Source organism: Hesperophylax consimilis, chromosome 23 (genome assembly GCF_061612785.1).
Source record: "Hesperophylax consimilis isolate HC1 chromosome 23, BYU_Hcon_1.0, whole genome shotgun sequence".
NCBI lineage: Eukaryota > Metazoa > Arthropoda > Insecta > Trichoptera > Limnephilidae > Hesperophylax > Hesperophylax consimilis.
The window spans coordinates 15,396,635-15,410,082 of NC_142858.1; the positions used below are offsets into that span (position 1 = coordinate 15,396,635).

At 31.8% G+C, this 13,448-nt stretch overlaps 1 protein-coding gene across 1 annotated transcript in view; it reads left to right on the plus strand.

Annotated features, from left to right (window-relative positions):
• LOC149412362 (neural cell adhesion molecule 1-like) overlaps nucleotides 1-13,448 on the plus strand; it is a 138,427-nt gene that overhangs the window by 104,106 nt on the left and 20,873 nt on the right. The window contains exons 3-8 of the mRNA XM_089645857.1: nucleotides 5,877-5,997; nucleotides 6,297-6,496; nucleotides 11,513-11,623; nucleotides 12,104-12,313; nucleotides 12,779-12,930; nucleotides 13,245-13,389. Of these exons, the coding sequence (XP_089501983.1) occupies nucleotides 5,877-5,997; nucleotides 6,297-6,496; nucleotides 11,513-11,623; nucleotides 12,104-12,313; nucleotides 12,779-12,930; nucleotides 13,245-13,389 (939 nt within the window). The remainder of the gene's footprint in view (nucleotides 1-5,876; nucleotides 5,998-6,296; nucleotides 6,497-11,512; nucleotides 11,624-12,103; nucleotides 12,314-12,778; nucleotides 12,931-13,244; nucleotides 13,390-13,448) is intronic.

Sequence of the window (13,448 nt, forward strand, 5' to 3'; positions counted from 1 at the left end):
AGTTAAAAAAAATGTGAGGCATAAAGTTAGTTCTTTCCCTTCTACTGCTAACTTATTAATTATTTGCTTAGTAAGAGCTTGACGCTTAATAAACATTACTTTAGTACTGTAACGTTTAAAGTTTTGCAATGATAGTGGGTTAAAATTATTGAATCAGGCCAATAAAGACGTTGATTTTTTACCAAATAAACTATTCCGAATCGTTTCAATAATGCTCTCCAGTATTCCAATCTATCTCTAGTTACCATAATTCATAACTTTTATGATCAATTCTATCATAGCACAGGCAAGAAGGTGTAATATGCCGCTGTACAAATATCCGGTTACGTCGTTGTCGCCATTGTTCATCGAGTCTGAATATAGTGAAAAGAGACAATAAGCTTTTTTCGATATTTTTAACTTTATTTGAATGATCCGTTGACCAAACTTTTCAGGTTTACCAACTTGTTTGTACATTTTACGAATGGGGTGTGCCATGAAGTGACTATTAAATGTTTATTTGAACTCAAGTCGTAACGCAAAGATAGCTTTAAATCTTGTTTTAGCTGCCAAAACCAAGCAGTTATCATGAATTTTTCAGATTGTAAATAATTTACCATTTGAAAGGCGGGTATGGGTACCGCCGCCTTGGGAACCATTTTTGGATAGAAAACATCTCTGCCGTAGGTCACCTAAAGTGGACATAGCGGGGGTGCCCGGGTTCATAAGCTAAGGATTGTCTAGCATACTCACTAGGCGACGGGCCGGATCAAGATTATTAAGACTGGTTGAGGAAGGCCTTTTATTTATTTTATTTATTTTTATTTATATATAATTTGTACATTTATTTATAACAATTACAGGTAATAAAGCCTAAGACGTTATAATTGTACCATTTATGCAGTGTATATGCAATGCCAAAAATCTCGCAAATGCGCTATAGGACACAAAAAATAAATCTAATTTTTTATCTACCGCATTCAAAAAGCACGTAGCTCTCCCCACAGGTGAGTTCATTAATAAATTAGTGCGGCTTGCTCTACTATATAGAAGATTGTGATGACGTCCTCGAGAGTGAGACTCTGGTACAAAAAAAATTAATTGGGCCAGTATCTCATTATTAGATAAGTGACCGTTTATTAGTTGGAAAAAATATTTAAGCAAAGCAATACCTCTACGTGTCTCTAGGGAGTGGTAATTGGTCATGCCTAATATATAAATCGATGGGTAAAGCCAAGGGTAACGTCCATAGAGCCGCGAGAATAAAAACCTTAAAAATTTTTTATGGACTCTTTCAATGCGTAAAGTGTATGTTAATTCATGTGGAGCCCAGATGATCGAGTTTTATTCAAGTACACTTAAGACTAGTGTGTTATATAATAACGTCAGTGTTTTTGTGTTACGAAACGGATATGAGTTTCTAATTACGAAGCCGAGAAGCCTGTATCCTCTGCTTATTAAATCATCGATGTGTTGGTGAAAAGTTAGTTTTCTGTCGTAAATAACTCCTAGATCTTTGATTTGGTTTAGGTGTTGGAGAATAATTTCATTGATTGTATATTCAAATACATGCGGTTTCTTTGATCTTGTATACGAGACGATATTGCACTTGGGTGTACTGAAGTTCAAGCCATTTATTTTGGCCCAGTTTGAGACGCAGTCAATGTCACGTTGAAGGAGAATACAGTCAAGATGGTTTTTTATTGAGCGATATAGTTTCAAGTCATCTGCAAATAGTAAATACAGCGAATGTGTGATGACTGAACCAATATCGTTGATAAAAATCAGAAACAGAAGTGGTCCAAGGATAGACCCCTGAGGAACTCCAGAAAAAACTATGAATTCCAAAGAACTGGAACCCTTATAATAAACAAACTGTCTACGATTTCGAAAATATGAAGCAAAAAACAGAGTAGTCTTTGGGAAAACCCAAATGAAGCTAGCTTATTTAGAAGAATGTCGATGTCAACCTTGTCGAATGCTTTTTCCAGGTCGAAATAAGCAACATCCACCTGTCCCCGATTGTCGAGAGTTTGTGATAAGAAATCTGAGATGCATAAGAGGTTTGATGTTACTGACATCTGGGGTCTAAACCCATATTGACGGTCATCAAGAATTGGATTAACGTGATTAAGTATATATTTATGTAGAATTTTCTCGAATATTTTCATGATGGAACATAGAACGGCAACTGGTCGATAATTCCGGATATCGCGTTTGTCTCCTTTCTTGTAGATAGGGGTTATTTTAGTTAATCTCCAGATGTCTGGGAGAATCCCGTTTTTTAGGCAAACATTGAAGAGATGACATAATGGTGGTATTAAAAGGTCGGAACAACCCTTTAGTATAAATGTTGGAATATTGTCAGGACCGATGGAGTGAGGTTTCTTTAAATTTGAGAGTGCCTCCTTAACATCTTTTTCTGAAATACTGACCAGGTCGAATGAGGGCCCAATCTGTACAGTGTGAAGGGTAGAGTCAATATTGAGAGTTGGTTGGACATTTTTGTAAACAGATGAAAAAAAGGTCGCAAAACTATTAGCGATTTTATCATCAGTAGTCAATTCCTCTCCGTCAAGAATCATAGACTTAAATGAGTTGTTGGATTTTTTTAGATCCTTAATGTACTTCCAAAACTGTTTAGGATCGATAGATAATTTTTCTTCCATTGAAGTTAAATGATTTTTAAAAGCTTCACTGATTTCATGTTTTACGATGGAGCGATAGGCGGAAAAACTAGCATAGTCCAAGTTGTGACGTGTTTTTTTCCATTGCTTATGAAAAATATGTTTAATTTTAATATTTGAAATAATACTATTGGTGTACCACTTAGGATATACTCTGTGTGCCGTAGTGCGAGGTGTGGAAATGGGTATACACTTGTCGAATATATTGTAAATTGAATTGTAAAAATTTGTACATAATGCATTTATGTCTGTTGAACCTTGGTAGACCGGTTGACCTCTCCAGCAAGACTTTCTCGACCCATCGCCTTGCATTGCAATTGGACTCCCAGATTCCTAACCACCCCATTAACTTTTATCAATTAACTACTCTCAAAAGAAAAATATGTAATAGAATAATCAAATGATTCGTTTGTATCGGGGAATGAAATCCATAACCTCAGAATTTGCTCTAACCTGTGATAATTCAATCCTATCAACTTCGATCATATTTAATTTTCTCAATCAGTAATTTTTCTATAAAAATAATGATTTTTTGTTGTTGTTAATCTGGGTGAATATTTTTAAAGGAGTTTTACTCCACATAAAGAGAAAAGGTTCCTTCTTTTTAGAAGCATGATTCTCAAATGCGTTTTTGATACGTAATTGATCTATAGCTATTCGAAAACGTAAAAATAAGTGACATTGCTGTTCATTATTAGCTTATTATTAGCCTCCCAAGACTGCCTGAAGATTTGAAAAAAAAAGAAATCGTTGTTTTGGATTATATCTTTTCCGATTTTATGTCCGGGTTAAATTTTCCCCATAGGAAAAAACCAAACCCTTCCACACACTTTTCCACAAATGATCATCTAGTCAATCAACATAATGCATGTGCTTATATAAGCAAAATAAATACAAAACAATACAAGAACAACACGTCAACTCACCAGAGATCAAATGGGAAAATAATTTACCGACTCCAGATATTTTCATATCAGAGGGTTCGGCTCGGTAGAACTTCTAACAGGGCCTATAAATCCTACTGATCCCTCAACATAAATATTTAAAAAATCTTTCGTTATCCTACATGTATTTAAAATGACTGATTTTTGAATTTTTATTAATAAATTTTTGAAAGATCTAATACGCCTAAATTTTTAATGAGAGAGCTAGGTAGAATGCCAAATTCTTTTTATAATTGGAGTATTATTTTGTAGCAAACTTGCATTGTTTTTGATACTTATGTTTCATTACATATTTTTTAAAAATCATTAGTATTCATGTTGTTCAGGAGCGGAGGTTCCATAAAAATAAAATTTGTGGCCTGGCAGTCTAATAATTCAATTTAGCTATTGCAGTTCAACTCTTTCACTCCTGAAATTTGAAGGACCCTAGATTTTGATCCTTCTGCATCCTAACTCCTTCATTTATTTGTTCTCATAGGTTAGCAACGATGTTATAATGCTGCCGGGGTGTATTTCTGCAGAAAGATGCTAACTGGAAATGCTTACCATTTCCAGAGATTACACGCTCCATCTAAACAAGAGCTATTGCACTTCATGGTAAACCACGTAAGAAAATATACTCTCACGACAAAAGGGGCCAACTTTTACAAATTTCGTATTGGGTGTTTGTTGTAACATACAATTATAATATCCTGTTTGCATTTGCTAGTCTCCTGGCATCAGATATTTTCCTTGTTTTTTCCATGCCAATCTAGAATTATTACACCATTTGACGCAGCTGGACATGCTTTGTATAAATATTTTTGATCTATGCCTAATGGACATGGAAGTTACATGACAAACCATGTAACTTCCATGTCCATACAATTTTTAAAGTTTCCTCCAATTGGTTCTGAGAAAACTGCTGGTCGTGTCATCTAAAGAAGACATCGCAACGATAGTTCATTGACGTGCATCTTGTAGATAAGCCATTCCAGCGGCCTTCTAAGTCTCATTCCATTTGTTGGAGTAATTTTATTTTCTGCGAGTTTTTGCATTTTGTTTAGTGTGAAAAAGATTTTTTGGAGTATAAATATTACGTAACCACATTACTTTTATTCTCTAAAGTTACTCTGTGTACCTACAGCTTCACAACATTTTTGTGTCTATTATGATGTGCACTATCTGAAAAATTACAAAATAAATAATTTAAGAGCATTATTTCAGGTTAACATAATTCTATTAATGGAATTTTAATAAATTTATTAATGCATCGGAATTCCATCACAAATTTGTTTCAAAGGCAGAAATAACGAAATGCTTCAGCAAACCATTATTATAATCATATTGACGATCGTTTAATCGTCAATGGTAAATGTTTGCCAACGGGTAAGTTTAGCCATCAATGGTAAATGTTTGCCAACATCTGGTGAGTTTAGCCATCAATGGTAAATGTTTGCCAACTGGTGAGCTTAGCCATCAATGGTAAATGTTTGCTAACTGGAGAGTTTAACCGTCAATGGTAAATGTTTTCGAACTGGTGAGTTAACCGTCAGTTGTAAATTTTTGCCAACTGGAGAGTTTAGCCGTCAATAGCAAATGGTTGTTAATTGATGAGTTAAGCCATCAATGGTAAATGTTTGCCAATTGGTGAGTTTTGCAGCATTTTCTAAAAGCATAATTAATTATAATATTACAATTATATTAATTAATTAAAATCACGAAGTAGCACGGAGCCATCATCCATCCTCACTTTTCAAAATAATGTCGCTGCCGTTACAGATCCTTCTTTTTATTTGTTTTAATACTATTTTGACTAAGTTAAGTACTTCTTTCAGGTTTATGTTAAGATAACCCACCTCCTCATCAACTTGAAAACCATCCGCAAATTTAATTTCTACTCAATTCATAAACAAGGGAGATTTAAAAAAGTCTAAAAAAGTATTTAAAGGTCTTTAAAAGTTTCGGAAATCTATAGATATTATTATTATTTGTTACTTGGTCGTTATTTTACTGCCGTAAGTTCTTTTAAAATACAAAATTTTTGTTTGTACATAAATTCAAAATAGATCTGATACTATTTTGAGTTTCCTCAAATAAAAAGAACTTCACGTTTGTACAAATTTAAAACCTTAGCTGACAAATCATGAAATTCACGCATAAATCCGACAAGGTTTTACTGACTTCTTTTCGAATATGGACCAATTACTTTTCCATTATTTTTACGCAAGTAAACCTTTCGAATTTCTATACTTGGGATAATAATTTCAAACAAATTTCCCTGTAGGAGGAGAGTTGACCAAATTGAACGTGTTGGCCGGCGGTGTTATAGAGTTGAACTGCAGTCGGTCTGACGATGAGACTCCATTCCTTGTGGTGTGGTACAAGGGCGAAGAGCCCATATATAGGTAGTTATTTTTAATTTTCTTTATTTTGCCTCGCCTCTATAAAAAATAACACCTATCTCCGTTCCAATTTGACTCTTAAAATTGATTGCTCATTATTTGTAAATTACAAGTTTTCGTGATATTTAAAAATAATTCATTGTTATTGGCACAATTACGGAAAGAAAACAATTTAAGATTTCTAAGAATGAGTATAGATTTTTCCTGAATGCATTCTTTAGTGTACTGGTTTTGTGAGAGATAGATAAGATGTATGAAGAAAAAGGAAATAAACTAACAACTTATTGCTATGTTTGAAACAGTTATGATGCCCGAGATATCGAAAAAACAGCAACTAACTGGTCGCACAGGGAATATTTCGGCCAAAGAGCCTCACTTGGACAGTACGCCGCACTCATCCACATCGATCCAGTCATTCTAGAAGACACTGGGGAATACCGCTGTCGAGTCGATTTTAGGAATATACCGACTCGAAATGCCAAATTTCTCCTCACCGTAATAGGTAATCCAACTAAATCAACATCATTAGGATGATTTCAATTTTTTTGATACAATACTGAAACTAATGGACGGCACTCTTGCTAACTCCACTTCCACTAGAGTCAGTATAACTAAACAAATATGAGATACGTTCTGAATTTGTCGTCTCGTTTTGTCACTCCTTCAAGCAACATATAGAATGGTCAACGAATGAGACAGTCACCTAAAACTACTTCATTTCTAAAAAATTTTCATCTTTTATTATTTTGTGAATAACCAAAAGTTTTTAACTAAACGACTAACACAAAAAAACTTTTCGAAGTCCTGCATGGTGAATTTAACATTTTTGTATTGGGAAATTATCGCATGTGATTTTTATAGGTGTTGTAGTGATTTATTTTTGGTGTGTTGCTGTACTCCTTCTTTAGCCAATGTTCCATGTCCATGTGATGATGAACACTGTAATGCTGTCCTAAATATTAGCTAAGGAAGAACGTACAGCAACATTCTCCAAAAATAAATCGCTTTAATACTTTTGGCCGTGAAAATCTTAAATATTTTTTTTTGCTTTTTTTAAATCAGTAAAAAATATTGTTTATTGCAATTTTAATAAAATTTTATTTTGGTACATTTTTACACAAATATCTTTTAAACACAGGAGGTAATTTTCCATAAAACAATCTGTAAAATAACGCAATGATTACTTATATATTGATGTAAATTATATTTTTTTTTATGAAACCATTTAATAAATACAGTTTATACACTGAAATAATGTAAATAATCTAAAAATATATACTCGTACGTGCACCTACACCAATTAAAGAAATCGCAATGATACGTGACTCGCAAAGGGCCATATTTTGATTTTCAGTCAAATACGATTGGTTCTGAAATGATGAAAAAGTACCGTGTTGAGTAAACTGGTTTGAATGAAACTTTTTTGGTTGTAAGTAATGATAAAGATTTTACATTTACATTTTAGTTTAAAAAATATTTGTAAAATTCGTAAAAGCGATGAAATTCGTTGATGCAATGTTATTGACTTCTCATGCGTTGACTATCCTGTATTTCACAATTTTTCTATAATTTCCATACTAACAACTTATTTTTGTAATAATTTTTAGATATATATATATGTATATCGTATTTTCACTGCTAAAACATGGTATTTCATCTGCCCAATTGATAGATAATGTTATGTAGTATTTAGATTTTTAAAGTACTAACGTCAAATGTTTTTTTACATAAAATTCAACAGCACTTTACAACTATAACATAATTGGCATGAACCGGTCATTATTTTATATTTATCTAACTAGTTTTTCATTTTCAAAAGTAACAAAAAATTTTATTGTATTATAATTGCATTTTTGTTGTGACCTCATTTTAATTACATGAAAAAAACTCAGTTTACACTTAGTTTAAAGGTGTCAACAAATTTCGTTGTTTTCATTTGATTTAATCTGTTTGTAATGCGAATAAAAAAATCAAACTTTTTTTTTTAAATTATAAACTTTGTTACTTGAGACTATTTAAATTTATACTTTAGCTAATTAAAATTTTAGGATATAGTTCATTAGTTTTTTGTTTGTTTGAACGTAGATATTTACAGCTAAGACAATAACTTTTTATATTCATACCGATATGTACAAACGGCACTTTATTTAGTTAGTTCAAAACGTGAGCATTCGCTATATTTTAGTAGATTAATTTAATAAACATCATTTTTTGCTTGGGGTTAGTAAGGTTTTGGACGGATTTATTTTAAAATTTTGATTATATTTATATTTGGTATTGAATTATATTGCATATTGTGTTGTGTTAGTTTTTATTTTGAAATTTTAATAATTTGTGTTTGTTTATTTTTACTTAAAATAAAAATAAAATATAAAACATGTTTTGAGGGAAAGGAATATATCTACGTTATATTTTAAAATACTACAAAAATAAGTGAAGGCTTTCCTTCAGCACGTTGATTATATTTTTTTTTGAGTTTGTTTACATAACTTTGTTTTTGCCTGCCAGATTTCGCTTATAATACCATACTTCTTCTATTGTTAGTGTTATTCTCCCCGAAAAAGGTTGGTAACCCTTTGTCAGCAAGTATAAAAAAATAAAAGTGCTGTAAACAAAGTAAATGTTTTATTTTAAATTAGTATGTCACAAAGTATCTGCTTCATGTAAAAATTCTTTATTGTTTATGTGTTTTTTTTTTACATTTTCAAAATTATTATAGTGTATTAGCTGCTGTAGACTCTCTGCTGGTTGAAGGTATCCCACTCACTTTCATTTCCTTAATTGTAAATAACTTTTTTCAGCAGAGGCCCTTTGATTTCAGTAGCCATGATGTATTTTATTGTTTATCTTATAGCTATATTTTATTCCTATAACAGAGAGGTATTGTGCGTGCTAGAAAGTTTTAAATTCAAAAGTTAAAGTGTTATGTTAGAAATAATCTGAAAATATGGAGATAGTCTAAAGTACTTAATATATTGTAAAAAGTAAAAATTAACTTATTTATTGAAATGTACCTATATTGGAACTAATAATTATTTATAATATTGCCTACGTAGTACTAATCGACTGCATTATTCAACTAAAACTTTTTTTTATCAGTACCTATAACCTTTCATGTAAAATTGCGTTATGTTATGTTTATTTAAGCGTTATTAATATAAAGAATGATTGAAACTCCTCACTACCTAATTAAAGTTCTCGTGCCAATTATCGTTTGGCATTGATTAGTTGCCTTATGAATGTATTCGGTAGAGTGAGTCAGATGAAATATGACGCCAATTATAAAAAGCATCCAGGTTTCCGATGCTCATTCACGCATTATAGAGAAGTTATTTTAAATTAACTTTAAAAAAATATAACCCCGAAAAAAAGTGACTAAGAATTTTAAAAAATCTCCAAAATTCTTGATAGACGGTAGTCTTAATTACTAGTCAATTTTGCAAAATTGACACAAATGGTAAATTTTAATAGAAATTATGAAACGTTTTCGAGACTGTTTAAATGTTATCTATATAATGTAACATATTTATAAAAAAAATGTTTTAAACGAACGTTTTTATCAAGTACTAGAAGCATTGATTTATAGAGTATTTTAAGAAGGAAACTTCACGTGTATAGTAAAACTTTTTTTCACCCGTTTATCACAAAAATGTTTTCTCCTTTATTTGCACATCCGTGTTCAACACAACCAATACCTACGTACAACCAAAACTTTTAATATTCAAATCAGTAGAAAGTTTTTGTCTAACTGTTACGCGACAGTCGTCAATCGGCGTATATTTCTGTTTAATGTAATAATTCGGTAGGTAGAACTCTTGACTTATTGGTTCAATCTAGTTCGTATTTCAGTCCGAGGACATACTTATTGCCTTTGCGAGAGATACTAGATATAATTATATATTGGGCTGAGTAGAATCCTTCTCAGATATTGTTGTCGTATCCATCAGAGCAAACGATGATATAGCTTTATGTCTACATTGAATTACAACGCAGTTACTATTCATAAAATCCTTACAACCAACGCACAAAGATTTTTTTAGAAAAAAGTCAAAAATAATGTGACCTTACTGGAGTAACGTTTTAATGTCACACTGCAGATGGTTTGATGAGTGAATTTTAAATGAATCAACGTTTTTTTTTGTGAACGTGTTAATTTTTAAAAGTATTTTAGAACATTGCATGAGGAATATTAGCATTAGCCATAATAAAAACTTAACATAAGCGTTAATCTTTGTTAGGTTGCGACATTGCATCCATGTTCTTCTTACATCAATGATGAATTTCTTCTACGTTATTTTGTTTGGTTACTAGTTCAAAATCATATTTATCACACAACTACTCAAAACTTAAAGGAAATCAAAATCACCAAAAATTGTTTCATATAACGTATTTAAAAAAAAAAAATTACTGAAAAATTAACTTTGAATGGATTATTTTGAAACATCGTTTTATAATGTGTAATTTCTTCTATACTAAATGTTTGCCTCATATGTAGGTATATAAACAAAACAAAATGCCTTTTTACTGCAATACATTGATGATATATTAATACTGAGAGAGAATTTTTTATTACGTATTTATTTATCAACTAGAAAATTAACAATCCCTAGAAATGCCTGCACCATCCTAATGTTACATGCGCCAGTTTTAGAGAATATAAATAGAAGGAATTGTTTTCAATACATCACTGGCACTATTCAAAATCACGTAATCATTTATTGAAACGCAACATCCACTTAGTAAATAAAAGTTGTTCAATGCTTGTATACCCGTAAATATTCTTCCTTATTATTTAACCTGGGTGATGTTGTTCCAGCACGAATTTCATTTAATTTTTTATGCATCATGCTCATGAGTTTTCTTCCCATTTTTAGTCAAAACCATTATTTAAAAGTGAGGTCTTATTAAAATCAGTATATTTAGAATTTAACAGCAAAGATGTGGATTCCTGATGATATATGACATCACTTTTTTAATAAATGATAACATTTTAGACATTTCATGCAGAGTAAATAAATATAGGAATATGTGGATATTATTAATATGGAACCATTAAGATCCGTCAAGAGTTATGATTTCATAATAAATTATAGAATTATCTAAATCATCCTATCAATAAGTACATTTTTATTATGTATTTAAAAGTTCAAAAAATTATAAAAAAAACATTCTGACTTCTAAACCAAAACTACAAACATTTTCAAAAACAATAAAATACTAAAACAGATTTATCAGAATCGATATTACTGTGACAAAATATATTGATTGTGTATAAAAAAAACACATTATATCACTTTTATAATATTACAGTTTTATAAATGCTTAGTAAAAAAATATTTATAAAAAAAATAAGGTATAAACAGATTCATATACAGAAAAAAATATTTCAAAGCTTAGAAAATGTTGGTTCGTTGTTGCTTTTATGTTTTTCTTGAAAAGCATTAGTCACTTTGTCTTGATTTTTGTACAAATTTTTTTAATATGATGGAGTTGGTGCTTACCTTTGTACGTTTTGTAGTACCCCCGGAACACCCAGAAATCTACGACAGTGAAGGAAAACAACTGCAAAAGACTGCAGGGCCCTACCTAGAAGGTCTTAGTGTGCGACTAACCTGCATCGTGAGAGGCGGTAAGCATTCATACCCCAAGCGAAAAAATATTTTCAATTACACGTTTAAAGGTACGTTAACGTTTAATACGCTATGCAAGAGTCGCGTGCAGTTTCGGCTGATACTAGAGCACCGGGCGCACGAATACTCCAATAAGGATAAGCCAAGCTCATTATCGTCAAAATCTTTTTTTTTATCAGCCTTCGGGTGTCCTATTTTGTGAAAAAGCTTCCCTCAAATGTCTCCAGCTTTGTCATTTTTGGTGACTTCCACCCATCTGACGCCAGCAGTTCTGTTGTCACAAAATTGTCAATTTGTATTCACTAAGATACTTAGAGCATAGTTCAATAAATTGAGTGCATAGATTACAATACACGACAGTTTCTGTTTTTTTAAAGTAAATGTAGCATTTCTTTTTCGATGGCTGTTTGTATGATGGCAATTTCTTTTTAAATCACATACGTAAATATTTTTAATTTTCTATTGTATGTTTTACGCAGGTGTTCCACCGCCTTCTATTGTATGGTACCAGGGCTTAGATCGGATGAATTCGATCGATATATCATCCAACTACGCGCTGGCCGAGAAAACTAAAGCAGAACAAATCAGTATCCTTGACCTGAATAGGAAGGATAGGGGGACAAGCTACTCTTGTCACTGCAACCACCCGAGTCAAAATGTCAAGGAAACGGTCATCATTGACATGTACCGTAAGTAACTATACAAATCATTTTTAATAATTTTAGTTTTGTTCCTTAACCTCTTTCTTAACTTCCTCGTAGAATGCAGGATTTTTAAGTATTATTCTGTGCAAGTTCCTACATATCATGCATTTACAGGTATCCATCCTTCAAAACGTAAACAAATTATTTTTAATATATTACGATATTTGGGGCCTGTATCAGATTATGAAGTTTTTAATTTTTAGGATGTCTTTATTTCCAGTTATTTTGTGTAACGACAGTTCAACTGAGATGACGTATTTTATAAAAGAGGAAGAATGAGAGAGCGTCAAAAATTTACTTTAAAATAGTGTGAGTGGTTGTTCAATGTCTCTACGTCATCGCCTCCAGATAGAACGTTGTGTTATTAGTTAATACTCGACTTTTTTGTTTCCCCTTTTTCTCAACAAAACACTTATTGGTAATTACTTAATTTGCATGAATATGTTTTAGTACGGACTGAGAGAGTTGAAATCTTCAAAGATTTAACGCCGTTTTCATCAGGACGACGCCATGAAGTGAAGTGCCAGGCAGAGGGTTCCATCCCTCCTCCAACTATCAGTTGGTTCATAGGAGAGAAACATCTCACAGACTTCATGCAGACGGTAATTATTATGCTCACTTCTTACGATCTTTCAAACACTCAACTACATGTATTAATCGCGTTGAAAATTATATAAAATGTCTTCATTTGTTATAATTGCGTTAAATTGTGTGTACTGTTTGTTTCTAATATAACAAAATTGCTATGCGAAATAAATAAATTGAACCAATTTGAAAAATACATGTGTGAAATTTTAAAAGAGTTTTACAAAGCGATTGCAAATTATTTGACTGTGTTTTATTTGATTGAATCATTAATCCTTTAGAGTCTGTGTTTTGTTAGTTTAGTTCATTTGATATTGATCTTTTTTCGTAGGACTCGGATGATGGTAACTCTTCGATATCAACTCTATTCTATACGCCCACTAAGATTGATGACGGAAAAGTTCTTACTTGCCGGGCCCATAATAATTACATCCCTAAAGAGTTCAAGGATGATAAAATGACTCTGGATGTATACTGTAAGTGAAAACACAAATACTTCTGTGCATCATGAAACGTTGTTTACCCACGGTCCATA